Source organism: Scardinius erythrophthalmus (assembly GCF_964197995.2).
Source record: "Scardinius erythrophthalmus genome assembly, chromosome: 13".
Taxonomy (NCBI): domain Eukaryota; kingdom Metazoa; phylum Chordata; class Actinopteri; order Cypriniformes; family Leuciscidae; genus Scardinius; species Scardinius erythrophthalmus.
The window spans coordinates 26,478,806-26,497,320 of NC_138233.1; the positions used below are offsets into that span (position 1 = coordinate 26,478,806).

The 18,515-nt window shown below is 38.5% G+C and overlaps 1 protein-coding gene across 1 annotated transcript in view; it reads right to left on the reverse strand.

Moving 5' to 3' along the window:
- gfra4b (GDNF family receptor alpha 4b) overlaps nucleotides 1-18,288 on the reverse strand; it is a 77,917-nt gene extending 59,629 nt beyond the window's left edge. The window contains exon 1 of the mRNA XM_081381867.1: nucleotides 17,928-18,288. Within this exon, the coding sequence (XP_081237993.1) occupies nucleotides 17,928-17,970 (43 nt within the window). The 5' untranslated portion in view covers nucleotides 17,971-18,288. The remainder of the gene's footprint in view (nucleotides 1-17,927) is intronic.
- Between the last annotated feature and the right edge of the window lie 227 nt (nucleotides 18,289-18,515).

The following is an 18,515-nucleotide window of genomic DNA, read 5'->3' on the forward strand; positions in this document are numbered from 1 at the left end:
TTGAGAACCATGGGAAAATGCTACAGAATACAGTTTGCACACCGTCCTCTGTGTTTCAACAGTGTGGTCTCAACTACTGTGAAACAAGAACTGGAAACTCTGCAGGACAAAGGGGCCACAGAACATGTTCCCCTCCCAGACAGACAGTCAGGTTATTACAGCCACTATTTTCTGGCTCCCAGAAAAAGAAAAAAAGAAGGGGGATTGCATCCTATCCTAGACCTTTGCGGTCTGAAATTTTTTATCTAGTATCTCTGGGGTTGAGACTCAATGCCAAGAAAAGCGCTCTCTCTCCTGCCCAGAGGGCAATGTATTTAGGGGTATGGGCACAGCTGTCCCTGCACGTGTCAAGTCCATCTTAAACACCCTGAGCGATATCAGGCTAGGTCAGGAAATTACTTTCCATCACTTCTTCTAGGTCTTATGGCAGCTGTGTCCACGGTGTACCTTTGGGCCTTCTGCACATGAGACAGTTTCAGCTGTGGCTCAGAACCAGGGAATTTAGTCCAAGGGCTAATCCCCAGAGGCAAACAAGGGTTAAATAACTAGCTTCCGGCAGACGGCCCATGCAAGTCGACTTACTCTAAAAGAGTAACACTTGACGACGTATAACGTAGGATGTAGGAGCAGTGTAAGCTTTGACAACTCTCGTGGTTCCAACAAACAGGGCTGGGCAACCACGTTCGTCATTATGCTGTGCGTCAAGTTCAAGGGTTAAATTGATGTTCAAATCGAAGTGTATAGCCGTCTGCTGGAAGCTAGTTATTTTAGTCGCTAAAGTTTTAAATATGGATATTCTTCTTATACAAACACATCGCTTCGCTTCAGAAGGCCTTTATTAACCCCCAGAGACGCGTGGAGCACTTAAATCATGAATGGATGTGCTTTAATGGACTTCCAAAGACATACATCCACTCACTCCCATTATAAAGCTTGGAAGAGCCAGGACATTTTTTAATATAACTCTGATTGTATTCGCCTGAAAGAAGAATGTCATATACACCTAGGATGACTCCAGGGTGAATAAATCATGGGCTAATTTTTATTTTTGGGTGAACTATCCCTTTAAAGGCTAAGGTTCACTTATTATTCACTTTTATTACCACAAAAAAAGAAATTCAGTTACACTTTATTTTAAGGTGTCTGTGTTACAATGTTATTATACATTCAAGTACTGAGTAATAATAATTAACTACATGCACTTACTATAGGGTTAGGTTTAGGATGAGTGTTTGGTTTAGGGTTAATTGCATGTAATTATGCATAATTTATAGTTATTACTACATTAACTACATGTAACGTGTAACAATGACACTCTAAAATAAATTGTTACCAAAATCTGATTACTCGATTAATCATCAAAATAATCTACTGGTTACTTGATCACCAAAAGTTAGTTTTTATTTAAAGCTGTAGTCAGTAACTTTTTTGTGTTCAAAATGTACAACAATTATATGAGTGACTACATCATGAATCCATTTTCCAAACCGTGATTGTGTCTTATCCTGAATCACTATGGTACACCTATAATAAGTGTTCATATTCTGACTATATTAGACTAGTTCAGGTTGTCCAACCATTGCAGAGTAGACCAGCACCTGCGTTACCCATCATAAACATGAGATAAGTTGTAATAATAAGTAGTGATGGCAATTTCAAAACACTGCTTCATGAAGCTTTGAAACCTTTACAAATCTTTTGTCCCGAATCAGTGGTTCGGAGCGTGTATCAAACTGCCAGAGTCACGTGATTTCTGTAAATGAGGCTTCATTACGTCATGACTGTTTCGAAACGTTTAGAAACACTTGGAAATTTCAATGTTTCACCGCTGGGGGCAATGATCTCTGTCAACCCATGAATCATGAGGAGTCACTGAAAACCAATGAACAAGTGTCTGTGGGTTTTACCTGATCTCTGATCAGTTTTATACATTTGTAGACGTTTTAATTAGACATTAGTAAAATTAAAGGTACACTGTGTAGTTTTTTAAGTATTTTATTAGCTAAAATCAATGTCTTTATTCATAAATATGTCCTCATTTGGTGTAAAATTACCTCTGCCAATGATCTGACTTATCCTCGTAAGCAAAGAATTTCTTAGTATGCAGGATCAAACTTATGCCGAGCCATAGGAGAAGGAATCCTCGTTGCCAAAAAAGCAAAAATTTAATTTAAAAGGAAATGTGACCGGCGAATTCAGAAAACGAGGGTAAATATCGGGATAGCTTTTCCCAGGTGGAAAGAGCTAATGAAGTTGAAAGACTTTGAAAGGGACGCTGAAGTTGCCCGCTTTCTTCTCGACAGGTAAGTCAATGTTACAGTCTAAATTACAAGCTTTTATTCATTGCTTGGTTGTGTAATTCATTATATAGGCACCATAACAGTAGAACATGCAACATGCAACCAAGCAAAGAATTTCAATGAATTTAAGGTCTGGACTTAGAGGTGCGAATTCATGTGTGAAAATGATTCTTCATGCTCCCTCCCAACCATTCTTTCACAATTTGAGCCTGAAGAAGAACTGTTGCCAAACATATAACATGCTAGAAACATAATAATCACTGCAATAATGTTTGTTTGTGCGTGCGTGCGTGCGTGCGTGCGTGCGTGTGTGTGTGTGCATTTTAACCTACATAACTTTTGGAGGAGATGGGGGAGGGGGTATACAACAAAGCAATTCTGCTTAGGACACCCATTTGGCCAGCAGCGGCCCTGGCTGTGATATATACACTTTCAGCAACAATAAATATGTCTGTATGGCTTATTACTCTGTGCAGCCAGTAAAAATTGTTATCCACTCTATGAATAATGTGACAAGGGACATTGGTATTGATTCTGGAGATAGTGCCTTTTTAACAACATTTTAACATAGATCTATATTATATGTGTGGCCACCAGGGGTCGTTTTACACACCCTAAACTACTAATTAAATATATCCAGAACCAATGATTATACCATTAAATAGTCAGCTCAAAAGGCCTGTCTGGTTTCATGTAAGCCACCCTAATTAAAGCACGCAGATGGAAGCTGGTGTATCAAAAGTATACATTTATTTCACAATAGTTCAATAATATAAACAATTAAAAAGACAACCATGTAATACCCCATTAAACTTCCCTCAATCAAAACACCAAATGTTTAAGAGCATGTGCCGAGTTACCCTCCCGAGACGTGTCAGAATTGAATCACACCACACGTCAGTCTTAAATAAAGTTGTGAAGAATACCACAGGTAAAATAACCACAGTTAAATCCAGTACACGTGATACACAGCAATATCCCCCCCTCACTCCATACACACACCACTGCAGTGTTTGTCTCTTTGGAAAACTACACATTGCTCAATAAGTATTTCAATTAAAAGAATCCCACAGAGTGTATAAGGTTATAAAAAAAAAAAAGTAAAACAAAAATCCCCTTGGCTTGTCGCTCTGACTATGTCACACTATATAGCCGGCGCGCAGAGGTGTCGTCTACTGGGTCCTAATGTCCTACACCTTACATTCACCCCCGTCACGGTTCATAGATCCTTGTGTTCATTTTGTGTATCTGTCGGGTGTTTTTGTAGGTGTTGGGTCTATGTGTGTGGTGCTTGTTTGTTGCCTAGTGACCATCTGATCACTCCAATCAGTCACTTCAGCTGCAGCTAGTTAGCTGCCTATATCTAGCTAGAGTGAGATATGCTGGGTGTCGGTTCGTTATTCATGTCTTGTTCTCATTGCCAGTTACCTTGTCAGAGTTCTTGCTGTGTTTGATCCCTGCGTTCTCATCTGAGTTCCGCCTTGCGTTGGATTACCGGTTTCGGGGTTTACATTGACCAGCATCCTTGTCTGTGTCTCCACACTGAGAGTTTCCTGCATTGCACCTGAGTATCCACTTTGTGGTATCGTCTGTCGAGTTTCATTAGTCTCCTGCCTCTTGTCTGACCTTCTGAGTATATTATCTGTCTAATAAACTGTCTGTTACTTGCACTTGGATCTTGGGACTCGTTATTGTAACACCCCCCTCGTAAAATGTCACCGTCCCGGTGACAGAAGCAAAATAAGGTCAACACCAGGGTCTAAACACAACGTGTGATGAAGTAACTGTAGGGTGAGTTGTAACCTCCTCCCCACCCTCCACATTTCTTGTGGTTGCACGAGGGAGATTGATTAGAATGCTGGCTTGCCGTTAACCGTGTGGTCCGTCGCATGGTTTGAATTGATGCTTGTTCTTCTTCCTCCGGTCTACCACCTTCAAGGTCTTGACTCAGTTCCATGGAATCGGGACTTGGTATAGCAGGATGTTCATATAGCTGCCCGGATACCAACGGGGCAGCAACACTTCTCTGCCCTTCTGAATCATGTAGATTCAACGGTGCACACACCACTAAGTCAAATTCCTCGTCGGTACTAGGGTCAGGACTGAGTGCCACATCACCCTTGGGCACATCTCTAGGTAACTCCACATCAATCACGCACGGGTGAGGGGAGAATAGATCAATTGGCAATGGGCGCAATTCTTGTCGATGGATATTCCGCTCTGTGCCCGACTGACCCTTGGGCTTGATCTTGTATAATACACCAACCTCGTCCAGGCATGGAACTACTTTGTATACAACAGGCTCCCATTGGTCTTGGATTGTATGATGACCAGGAGGATGACTTCGCCTGTACACAAATGAACCAATAGGCAAAACTGGCAGAGGGACAGAACGATGTTGCACTCGAGAAGCAGCTGTAGCTTCCAATTGAGTTTGTGCCTTAAGATAGGTTGTTGTATGTTAAATGCTTCTGATGTTCTTGAACCCAATCTTCTGCTGTCCCACCCAATGTCACATCCTTGGTTAGTCCCAGAAGCGAATCTATAGGAAGAAGAGGCTTTCTCCCAAACATCAACTTATAAGGAGAAAATCCTGTAGAGCTATGCACTGAGGTGTTATAAGCAAACAATAACTGAGGCAAATGTTGAGGCCATCTCTTTTTCTGTTCTGGGGGTAGAGTGCACAACAAATCGTGCAATGTCCGGTTGAACCGTTCACATTGCCCATTACCTTCTGGATGGTAAGGGCTAGTACATGACTTCTCGATTCCATACAACTGACAAAGGCGTTTCAGTAACTCTCCCTCAAAATTTCGTCCTTGGTCTGAATGGATCCATTTTGGAACACCATAGCTATAAAACCATCGTTCTGTAAGAATGCGAAAGACCGTTTCAGCTCTATGGTCTGATATAGGATATGCCTGTGCAAACTTGGAAAACACATCCGTCACAACGAGGAGGTCCTCTGTAATAGTTGTCACCATTGAGCCTGTATCAGCAAGACATGGAACAGCTACACCTGCCATTACAACCTTCATTACTGGACACTGGCCAATGAGCGTAGAATGTGAAGATGTGGATGTTAAAAAGGAGCCACCCAATCCACCATCTAGAGCCTGGCTCTGAGCACTAGTATTTCCTCCCCGACCCACAGCCCCACTCTGAACCTCTCCTGCCACAGCTGCTTGATGGGCACCCTCCTGATTATGACAGCGCCTAGCTTTATGACCTGGCTGCCCACACCGCATACAGATAGGTTGGCCTTCTGAATCAAACCGATAGCAACGAGGCTTGGTGCTAGGGCCACTGGGTGCAGCATGCCAAACTGGGTTAGACAAACGTTGCAAAATTGCGTCTAACGCCCATTTCACACATACTCCGTGTGCAGTGCGTATGCGGTGCGTGTTGCGGTGCGTATGCGGCGCAGGAGCAGCACGCGCTATAGTGCTTTCACATATGCTGCGTTTGCAGTGCCTAACTGATCCGCGGCTGTACCACAGAAACCTACTGGCTATTTTTATTTCAAATCCAGAAGTTATGCAGCAACTTTTATTTAAAAAAAGTTTGGTCAGCATTGTGATTCTCTTTGTACACATATACACTCTTTAATGGACGTATGCACGTTTAAACACAATTTAAACAATGTAGGCCAATTATTCCATGCATTAGGCTACTTCTACTTATATTAAGTTGCTCAAGCAAGAGGTCAAATATTTAACCATAATTATAATAAAATCACAAACATTTTAAATTAAAACTTAAAATTGACAAAAACAGCCGACTCTCATGCCTTTTCTTTTGCATTTAAATTTAAATACAATAAATCTGGCATGTCACAAAGAACTTGTTTTTCCACCTCCACGAATGAGACAAGTGTTGTTCATTATGTCGCCTTGTTGAGGTATATTGTAGTTTTCCTTGCTTTACCCCATTCTTAAAGTAAAAAGATGACTGTGAAAAAAGTAGTAATTAATTAAATAAATTTATGGAGAGATTACTTCATTTTATTTAATTAAATGCATTTATGGTGAAATTACTACATTTTCAGGTCAATCTGTGTTCATTTTGACCACAAAACATGCGCTGTCACTTTAATTCAGTGCGTGCAGCACAGCAAAAATAGACTCTGTGCGGAAACGATCGCTGCACTGCTGTATACGCACCGCACCTGGAACGGATCGCCGGACCGCATCCTCGTGCAGTGTGAAAGCTCTGACCTGTTAACATGGGTGCAGAAAAAAATATGCACCGCATACGCACTGCAAACGGAGTATGTGTGAAACGGGCGTAACAGTATTTGTTGCTTGCGCAGGGTTTCTTTTAATTTCTTTACTGGGCTGTGCTACTACAGCACTTGAGTTTAACCCCAGTTCACAGGCATCTATATGGGTATCACAGGAGTAGGCTCTAGCCCCCGGAAGGCTAGGATGTTCCCCGTCATCTGCCCAACGCAGAGCTTCGCTGCGAACGTCGATAAAGGACATACTAGGTTGTGATCTTATGAGACGTTTTAACTCTCTGCGAAGCATATTATCTTGAACATACTCAGCGAAATGATCACGGATTACACAATCAGAATCAGGAATTCCGCTCAACTTACGCTCAACTACCTCCATTAAAGACATTACAGCATGAGAAAATTTGCATAAAGATTCCTCATCACGCTGGCGTCGTTGAAAAAATTCTTTCTGTGCTTCAATATAAGATTGAGGGCAACCAAATGTTTCAAGCAAAATAGCCAGGAATCGATCAGGGTCATTTCTATCTGCAGTGGGACGAAATCGGATCTCTGACTTAGCCTCCCCATCAAGATGGTCATACAGAAACAGTGCCTGCTCAGTAGAGGTCATATGTTTAGAATTTAAACATCTACAGCAGGGATGGGCAACTTCGGTCCTTGAGGGCCACTGTCCTACAGAGTTTAGCTCCAACCCTGAAAAAATCACCTGCCTGTAACTTTCTAGTAATCCTGAGGACATTGATTAGCTTGTTCAGGTGTGTTTGATTAGGGTTGGAGCTAAACTCTGTAGGACATTGGCCCTCCAGGACCGAAGTTGCCCATTCCTGATCTACAGGCTTCTTCTACCCACTCCTCAACCCCCAGACATCCAGTACTATTGTTACCTGAAAACCTTGGGCATTTCCGCTCTCGTGGGAAAATGACATACCTTGGGTTTACTAAACTTTCTTGCTGACTACTGGTTACCCCTCCCTGTCCTGCTGCAGCATTCGGTTGTGCTGCTGCTTCCAGTTGAAGCCTGGTATTAACCCCCTGAGGTCGGCTATCGCGCCGGCGCGATAGGCTCGTTTTTTTCCTTATCAGTGCAAAAAAATAAATAAATAAAAATATTACTTCTTATCTTATATGCTTGTGTTATACATCAATCGATCCTGTTAAGTTTGTATTATTTTTGTGTATACTCACAATAAAAACAAAGTGTTGTGTTTTTCGCCAAATAAAGAAAAATAAACACGAGTTCTGCCTCCTCTCTGTCAGTGAAGTCCATTCTGAAACCGAATCCGCGTATGAACCATAACTCAGCGAATACTCAGTCAAACAGGCATACAGACACACAGGCATGAAGCTTGAATTCTCTTCTTTTAAATGAAGTAATTTTTATTTAAAAAAAATATTCTCTGTTTATGTAATCTTTATAAAAAAAGAGAGATATGTCAGTCGTTCTCATCTCAGCTCATTACGTTTTAATCTGCCCCGCCCACGGAGAGCGCGCACTATTCAAGCGCAAATGACTGAGGCGATCCGTGCAAACTGTGAACGCCCCCATATCAGCTCGAGAAAACACATCAAGCTTATTCAGATCATTGTGTCTCGCAGCGCTGTGAGGAATAATAATAATAATGGAAAATGTACCTCAGAAGTGCTGGTATTTCGAGGAGCAACGGATGGAATACTGTAGTAAGTTTTTTTCATTCTCAAGTAAATCACGTTTCTGTGTGAATGAATGAACGGCAGAGATGCGCGCTGTTTACCACAACTCGCAAAAAGACGGTTTAAATTTGAATTGCGTTTCTGTGTGTGAATGAATGATCTGCTTTTAGCAAACTATTTTGCTATACTGAGTAAAAATCGACTGAAATATGTTGAAATAAAATGTATTTGTATAAGCAACGTATTAAACTGCAAATTAACATAAATATTCCTTATAATAAAAACTAAAGACCTATGTTACAGACATATGAAAGACAACATTTTGTTGACTAGATTTGGATACATTATTTTTACTGTACTGTACTTTTACTTCACATTTTTACTGTAAAATATCTGCCACCTCAAATAAGCTTTTGTTTGCCAATTTTTGCTAATATGTTAAATATAGTATGTTTTGTCAATGTAGGCTATATTCAAAGTAATGAATGCTTAACTTTGAAATATGTATGATAAAATGTATACTTTAGTTTTTGCAAAGAAAGATTGCACTTGAATTGTTGTTGTAATTGTAACCTTTTTAATAAAAAAAATATATATTTACAAGGTAGATGTAAACAAATTTTAAAAGGTAAATATAAGCCTTTTCTTTAAAGAATTTTTATTGTGTTTTATTATTGACAAATTTGGGGAGAGGATAAATATTCCAAAATTGAAAATACAGTATGAGAATTAACTGCACAATTACTAGACATGTTTCCTTGGATATTATACAATTTGCAAGCACAATTTGTGAAAAAAAAAAAAAAATTGAGATGCTTCCAACTGTGAACCAATTTGGTAGAATATATATATATATTCTTTCTTGTGGCTATAGGTGACACACCTGAATGAATGGCTCATTAAGTATGTGGGCCCCATTGTCTCCTCAGGTGTGAATCACTAAATATGCATGATGGTGTTGAATTGTTGACGCCCTTTGCGCATATGGCCTTTCCAAACAAAAAGTGTTTTACAAGATTTAAATCAATGTATTGTGTTGTCAATGATTAGGCAGGATGATTTTCACATCATTTTGAAGAAAAAACTCTAGGCAACGACATTAGTCAATTAGTCATTAGTCAAAAGTCTTATTGCCACATATTTAGTATGTGTTTTGTGGCCTTACTTCAGAAACTTTAGTTTTTAGTTTTTTCAATAACCATGCATAAACATTATTCTCTCAAAAATACAAACATGTACATGCATGTTGCTCACATATCATGCTAGCCCTGTTTGTGCTAAATAGATTGTAATTACACCTTTGCCATTAATATGTTTATAAGCAACTGAAAAAAGCACAATTATCAGGGCATGTCAGAACATCTCAAGGACCCCAAAAATCCCTCAGACCCCTAAAAAAGTAAAAGCTTGTAGCTGCTAGAGCTGCTCGGTCAGAGCCCAGAAACAAAAATAAAATAAAATAAGCACAAAACACAAGCACAAAAGAAAACAAACAACAATTGTCTTGAGGTTAAAGTCCAGTTGGTCTTGTGCTGCTTCTTCGATCCTCCTTGCCAGCCACTGTTTTTCCTTTACCCTATAGAAAACCTGGCCACACTATATAGCCGGCTGAGCAGTGAAGGTCCTAATGTCCTACTCTTACCTTTTTCCTACTGGGTCCTAATGTCCTACATCTTACATATGTACACTCACCTAAAGGATTATTAGGAACACCATACTAATACTGTGTTTGACCCCCTCTCGCCTTCAGAACTGCCTTAATTCTACGTGGCATTGATTCAACAAGGTGCTGAAAGCATTCTTTAGAAATGTTGGCCCATATTGATAGGATAGCATCTTGCAGTTGATGGAGATTTGTGGGATGCACATCCAGGGCACGAAGCTCCCGTTCCACCACATCCCAAAGATGCTCTATTGGGTTGAGATCTGGTGACTGTGGGGGCCATTTTAGTACAGTGAACTCATTGTCATGTTCAAGAAACCAATTTGAAATGATTCGAGCTTTGTGACATGGTGCATTATCCTGCTGGAAGTAGCCATCAGAGGATGGGTACATGGTGGTCATAAAGGGATGGACATGGTCAGAAACAATGCTCAGGTAGGCCGTGGCATTTAAACGATGCCCAATTGGCACTAAGGGGCCTAAAGTGTGCCAAGAAAACATCCCCCACACCATTACACCACCACCACCAGCCTGCACAGTGGTAACAAGGCATGATGGATCCATGTTCTCATTCTGTTTACGCCAAATTCTGACTCTACCATCTGAATGTCTCAACAGAAATCGAGACTCATAAGACCAGGCAACATTTTTCCAGTCTTCAACTGTCCAATTTTGGTGAGCTCGTGCAAATTGTAGCCTCTTTTTCCTATTTGTAGTGGAGATGAGTGGTACTCGGTGGGGTCTTCTGCTGTTGTTGCCCATCCGCCTCAAGGTTGTGCGTGTTGTGGCTTCACAAATGCTTTGCTGCATACCTCGGTTGTAACGAGTGGTTATTTCAGTCAAAGTTGCTCTTCTATCAGCTTGAATCAGTCGTCCCATTCTCCTCTGACCTCTAGCATCAACAAGGCATTTTCGCCCACAGGACTGCCGCATACTGGATGTTTTTCCCTTTTCACACCATTCTTTGTAAACCCTAGAAATGGTTGTGCGTGAAAATCCCAGTAACTAAGCAGAATGTGAAATACTCAGACCGGCCCGTCTGGCACCAACAACCATGCCACGCTCAAAATTGCTTAAATCACCTTTCTTTCCCATTCTGACATTCAGTTTGGAGTTCAGGAGATTGTCTTGACCAGGACCACACCCCTAAATGCATTGAAGCAACTGCCATGTGATTGGTTGATTAGATAATTGCATTAATGAGAAATTGAACAGGTGTTCCTAATAATCCTTTAGGTGAGTGTATATCGATAAATCCCAAAGCCATCAATAGAATTTCTGGAGACAGTGTGACAAAGGCTATGTCTACATTAATCTGCATACATTTGAAAACAGCGTCTTAGTTTAAAAACGCTCTCTGTCCACACTAGTGTTTTAAGGCATTTTCCGACATTTCAGTGTGGATGAGAAACTTTTGGGAAACGCCTGAAAACGCTAAATTAAAAACTCACAAAGGCTCACTGAGATGATACGGAAAAATAAATAATAAAGTTATTGCGCAATTCTTCTGACAGGATAATTTTATTATATATCTCACCATTCACTGATGCGTCCAGGACGCACTCAGTCACCATATGTTTGGTCTAAAACGCAACTGCTCTCAAACACAACTGCTCTCATGTATTGCCGCAGGACAGCAAATTTGAGTAAATTTCCTGTCATCTTTGCAGGACTGTGATATGAAGAGTGTGCAAAGTAAAATATTTTAGCAAGGGTGTGAAAGTGAATAGCACATAACATATGTTATACCGGCACATACCGGTATAAACATGATACATTGGTACAATATGCGTCACGCACGACTAAACTTACGTCATCGTTTTTAAATATTTCAGCTTTGTCAGTCCACACTACAACTCGAAAACGGCGTTTTCAAATTTATCCACTTTGTAGAGCGTTTTCAAAAAGCTTTCATTAATAAAAATGCCGTCTCAGTGTGGACGGAAGGCCAAAACGGAGAGAAAAAGAAAAAGTATTAGTGTGGACAAGGACGAAGTCTTTCCCATGCAAAGGCTAAGGTTTTTGGGGTATTGGTTGGGTGCTTGGCTATTTGATAAAGTCATAAGCCTAACCTTATGATACTCTGGTCTCTAGATTTGACTCTGGTCCCTCTTCTTCAATGTAAATCTAGGATTTTTTTGCAACCCAAGCTCATTGGAAAAACATACCTGAGTTAGGGTTAGGGTTAGGGTCATCATCCATGTCATTTTAGCTACTTCTACAAGTCTTTGAGCTGTTTCATCAGGACTCGTGTTTCAAGGGACTCGGCTCTTAGCATCACAAGTGCAATGTTGTACCAAGTGAGCTACCAAGCAAGTTTACTACGTCAGAAAAGACATTCATAGAGCTGGCTATGGGATGCAAATGTCACAAAGTATTTCTTTACCTCATAGACAATGGCAAAAGTGTTTTGGTGTCATAATATAGTATTGCCCAAGGAACCATGCAAAAATAAGTCTTTATAAATAAATAATCTGCCCCTGTAATCATAATTTGCATGAAAAGGAATAAAAGTGTATGGTGTTTTACCGCCTCTAGTGTTCATTTCAGCTGGTAACTGCATTGAATTGTATGTATATTTATGTTTTTGGAATTTGCAGAAATGTAGGTAGAAGCACGTTTTTCAAATGAGCGTATGTTGATTTTTCCACCAGTTTTATCATCCATCAGGCATAATTCTCATTACTCTCAGAAAAGTAATAGCATTCGTCTCCTCAACAAGCCCCACAATTCATTCATATCTGCAGCACAAATGGGGCAGGGAGCTACGTGGGTTAAGGGTTTGTTCAAAGCCAACTTTAAATAATTACTAATTTTCATAGAAATTGCATGTCAGAGCTATCTTTTCACCAGAGAAAATCAACCATTAATATTCAGAGCCATTTCTTGACAGTTCAACTTGGAACAGCTTCTTCACCACCAATGACAATGAACTTGTGAATGTTTGAAATATTGTTAAATAAAATAAAATAAAATAGAGAGACGTACACTGTGCAAGTTCTATGCAGTTTGCAGCATTAGTCTGTCACATTGAATGGCCTACACATTCGTCATATAGATAAAATCAATGCATACCATGCTCTGCCATCACTGCCTATGCAACTTTGTTATCACACAGCTGTGTTACCGTATTCCATTAGACTTCACACTTTAACACTGCAACCAACCAGGGATTCAAGTCAGATTTCTGAAGTACTGCATTCTAATCAGCAAGGAAATGTTCAGGCCTATAGTTTAATAGTATAGTTTGACAACATCAGTGGTGTCACATAGCTAATCTCAGACCAAACGTGGTTAGTAAAGTGATGGGATGTGCTTTTAGAAGCCACTAATCAATATGGTTTAAACTTAAATATATATATATATATATATATATATATATATATATATATATATATATATATATATATATATATATATATATATATATATATATATATATATATATATATATATATATATATATAATAATAACCTTGTCAATAGCACATTGATTGGATGATATACAAGTTTAATATTTTGGCTCTTAAAAATAAAGGATCTTTATTGGCATCTACGGTTCCATGAAGAACCTTAAAAATCCATAGAACCTTTCCATTGCACAAAAGGTCTTTATAGGAGGTATTTAAATGATTAAAAGGTTCTTTACACTAAGAGAAATTGATCTTTTAAGAACTGTTAACTGGTTCTTTAGGGACCCTAAAATGGTTCCTCTAAGGCATTGTTTAAAGGGTTAGTTCACCCAAAAATGAAAATTCTGTCAGTAATTACTCACCCTCATGTTGTTCCAACCATGTAAGTCTTTCGTTCATCTTCGGAACACAAATTAAGATATTTTTGATGAAATCTGACAGAATTTTGACTCCTCCATAGGCTTCCAGTGTGACCGAAACTCACCGGCCCAGAATAGTTATTAAAACATCGTTAAAATAGTCCAAGTAACTACAGTGGCACTACATTAAGTTTATCATGCGATGACAATACTTTTTGTGCGGAAAAACAACAAAAATAACGACTTTATCCAACTATTAGTGTTCCTCAATGTGGGCCTCTGACGAGAGTTCACGGGAGCGCCAGGACGCATGCGCGAGAACTGAGCTTAAATACTCCCAAGGAGTGAGCAGTCAGTAACAAGTAGTAGTAGAAGAAGAACGCCGTAAGCTCAGTTCTCGCGCATGCGTCCTGGCGCTCCCGTGAACTCTCGTCAGAGGCCCACATTGAGGAACAGTCGTTATTTTTGTTGTTTTTCCGCACAAAAAGTATTGTCGTCGCATGATAAACTTAATGTAGTGCCACTGTAGTGACTATTTTAACGATGTTTTAATAACTATTCTGGGCCGGTGAGTTTCGGTCACACTGGAAGCCTATGGAGGAGTCAAAATTCTGTCAGATTTCATCAAAAATATCTTAATTTGTGTTCCGAAGATGAACGAAAGACTTACATGGTTGGAACAACATGAGGGTGAGTAATTACTGACAGAATTTTCATTTTTGGGTGAACTAACCCTTTAAGCCTAAAAGTTTATGCAAGCCACTTTATTAAGAATCATATTTCTATGTGAGTGCAGATTATGCATGTGGTGTCAGACAGTGAGAGAGGCACTGTCGAGCGTAACAGTGAGAAACAGTCGGCTCGTGGAGAAAGGCTAAACTTTAAGCTGTCGGCTACAATTCTACAGTTTGATTATGGCTTTAAACTGTATATTTCAGTAAGCCTGAACTATGAAGCTATGAAAAGTTGAACCATAAATGCTCAATTGCAGGTCTAGTTCTATGTCAATGCTGATAATGGCATTATTCTGTTAACAACAAGGTCAGAATTAGCATATGTCAGTCATGGCCTGAGCTAATGGACATTGATAGAGTTCCTAATTTACAAGCTCTCTGAGCATGAATCGATCTTCACCTTGGCTAAACTGCCTGCCTTTCACTTCCCTTGAGTGACAGTGGAATTACCTACGGAACTGGAGCTAAGGCCTCTATTCACAAGTTCACATAATGTATATGTAGGATTTGAAAAAGGTAGACAGGTCTTGATTGATGTTCAAAATAGGGAATCAGATTTGGGACTTGACTCAAGCTCAATGGATATATGGACAATAAAAACTAACTTTGGACGGAGGATGGATGCTGGATTAATAGAGCGTAACAGTTGGCTTCAGGAAGTAAAAATACTCTTTTTTATCTATCTATCTATCTATCTATCTATCTATCTATCTATCTATCTATCTATCTATCTATCCATATGGGAGTTTTTCGCAATATTATTAAAAATAATGGATAGTGAATAATTAATGACTATTAGTTGTGTAAGTTGTATCATTTACAATGATGAGCAGTAAAATGTTACATATACAGTATTGTCTTTTTTCCTGATATTTAAATACTTTTAGGTTTCAAATCAAATGTTATAATGTGATTCAGAGCTGGTCGGGTTGGCTCAAGGTTTAGAATTATTTACTGAACAATTACCTGAAATGCAGTGAAAATGAATAGGAATACTTCCAGAACCAAGGCTGCGTATAAAAGTATCACTCTTCAAAGAAAAAGTTCTATTTAGAAACTTAAAGGGTTTACATCAGGCACTACATATCCTCCTGAGACCCAGAAAGAAAATAGTTTTTGAATTTAGTTTCTTTTCATGTCATCACATTGTTTAGAGCATAAGAAACAAATTGTAAAAAAACATTTTTGAAAAATGATATTTTATTCATATGTCCTCTGTAGTGGACACCAGGACTCGGTTGTTTAAAAAATAAAATGACATGAAATTATATGTATGGTATATATGTATTATATTTTCCCATCACCAATAAATTTTGGGGTTTCAGGATTTATTTTAACTAAAATTTGTATAAAGATGATTCTCAACTATGTTATGAAAGATATAACGGAATGAATTGATACAGCATTTTACTTTATGCAATATGTGGGTAAAATGGCCATAAATGAATATTCCCATTCAATGCAATGTATCTATACACTGTATAATGTGCACAATAATGTGTTCTTGGAGCATCATTTAATGAAAAAAGAAGTGTAATAATTGTAGTAATAATTAGCAACATTTTAATAATAATATCTAATATTTCATAGGAATATTGATGTATAACTTATTTCCAATCACTTGTTGTGTCTCCCAAAATGCCTGATAAACATGATTTAAGTCCTGATGTGCTCTACAGTGGACATGTATGAAATCAACGTCCTGTTCTGTAACAGAAAGTATTTTTTTTATTTGAAACCCCATAACGTTTTCCTGAGATGTTGGTTAATGAAATACAATTTGAAAAGTAGTCTGATTTAAATTAGAATTACAATATATTATCATATTTCCATAAGAGTGCTACATTTGATCACTAAATTAATGTCAGACATTTTTAAAGACCAAGGATAAGATGTTTTCATGGTGAAACCTCTAAAAATTTGGTATCTCTGAAATGTCCTGAATGTGCTCTTTACAGGACACCCAGCTTGTGACATGTGACATGTATGGTGCCAGAGAAATTCACTAAAATATAATGTCCACTACAGTGGACAAAAGTCTATTCCTGAGTCCCAGGAGGATAAAAAACCTATGAATTTATTTATAATTAATTAATTTTGTTTTAATTCTTCATTTAGTTTAATTAAATTTTATGAATTAAACAATTCACAAACATACTTTATGTTTAAAAATGGAAATAAACATGTCATAAATGGTTCTTTAAAATTGAGTCAAGAGCGTTATATATATAAATAAATGGCCTGCTTCTACATAAGTAGATTTTTGTTTTAGATTTTCACTATTTCTTAATATTTATTAGGAACTTAAGTGATCAGTCACTTAACTGCTTGATGTTTCAAGGAATTTAACAACAGCTTGGCATGTTTTACTGTAGATAGACTTTGGAATGACAGAGGGATATTGAATAATTCATAATAGACAAACCAGAAGGTGCATATATAATAGATGCCAAAAAAAATAGCTAATAGAAAAAAAGATTTAAAATTAAAAAAAAAAAAGTTAAATGCTCTTCTATTAATCAGTGTTCAAATCTATAATATAATCAGCCAATGATCAGCAATCCAGTCCAGTCAGAAAAAGACCCTATGTTTGTCAGTTTTCACACTGCCATATTAAAGGACAATAAAATTGTTTCAAAGCTATGGTCATGTTTCATGTGGTTTCATCTGTGAATTCAATTTTCAAAGCTTTCATCTGTGAATCAATTTTTCAAAACATGCAAATGCACTTGTTATAATGCCACACATCCTCTCATTCATATCACACACACGCACAGACACACGCATACACAAAAGACAGTCTACCTGAAAATCTAATTATATTAACAGCAACACAGAGACATTCTTTGCACACATCCAATCTGCTAAAACACACGGGCTATTCAATCAACCGAGGCTACACATTTGAGGTCCCTGACAACACATTGCATCCTTTATAAAGGAACACATATCAATGTTCTATTGGATGTAAGAGAGTGACTGTGCTCTCTTAAGTGTGATATGTTCTGCATTCATTATCATTTTATGATAACATAATATATTTGTTCTCATCTATTTAACTTCACACAACAAGGCTACTTATTTCCTTAAATTCAAAGTGGTCTAAAAAGTGCAATGAACTTATTAGTAGCCCACAGGTTGTGACTTTGTCACCACTTTGATTTTACTATGGCAGCAATTAAAAGTTATAGCTTTAGTGGGGTGAAATTAAAACAGCCCATTTATAAATCATATTATTATGAGTAATGTTTAACTGTTAGGACAAATGCCAAGAAGCAGTAACCTTTCACACCTGAGCAAACACTTCATTAGCTGACTAATAAGGCATAATGTATTCATAAATCCAAATGAGAAGACAGCAGGTTATCGTGCTCATATTTATTCAGTTCAATTAATTCTAATTAATTAAACTAAAGTCTATACAGCCGGTGCACATCAATGAACAGCCAATAAAATAAAAATAAATAAATAATAAAATAAACTCTCAGCATTGTATCAGCTTTTCTGTGGCGGAACTTTGATGTTGGTAAGTACAGAATATAAAACGCGCATGCAGCACATCACCTACCGGCGAAGCTGAGATGAAGCAGGTAGATTCCCACAAGATCCATTTCTGCGCGTATCTGAAGAGAACTGGCTCGAAATGTCGCGAAGCTGTCTCTTTTATATTCTGAGGTTGCCGACGGAGGAAAGACGTCCTGTTTTCATATCAATTCAACACGTTAAAGACTCTTAAAACAGTCCAAAATTAGAGTATACGTCTGTAGCCTACACGCAAGCCGCGCGCGCAACACCGCCAAGTGCCAAACTGTCAATCAGGACGTCAGATAAAGCTTGAAATTAAATTAAAGCGCTATTGAAAGTTCTCCATCTGCTCCATAATCTCGTATTGACATTCGTTCCCTTCGAGGGTTAGAACACGAGTGAATGAAGAGTCAGATTTCATTGACTGAAGATCAAACTCTGAGCTGAGAGAGAGAGAGAGAGAGAGAGAGAGAGAGAGAGAGAGAGAGAGAGAGAGAGAGAGAGAGAGAGAGAGAGAGAGAGAGAGAGAGAGAGAGAGAGAGAGAGAGAGAGAGAGAGAGAGAGAGAGAGAGAGAGAGAGAGAGAGAGAGAGAGAGAGAGACTTTTAGCTCTTTTAGTTTTTAGCTGAGCT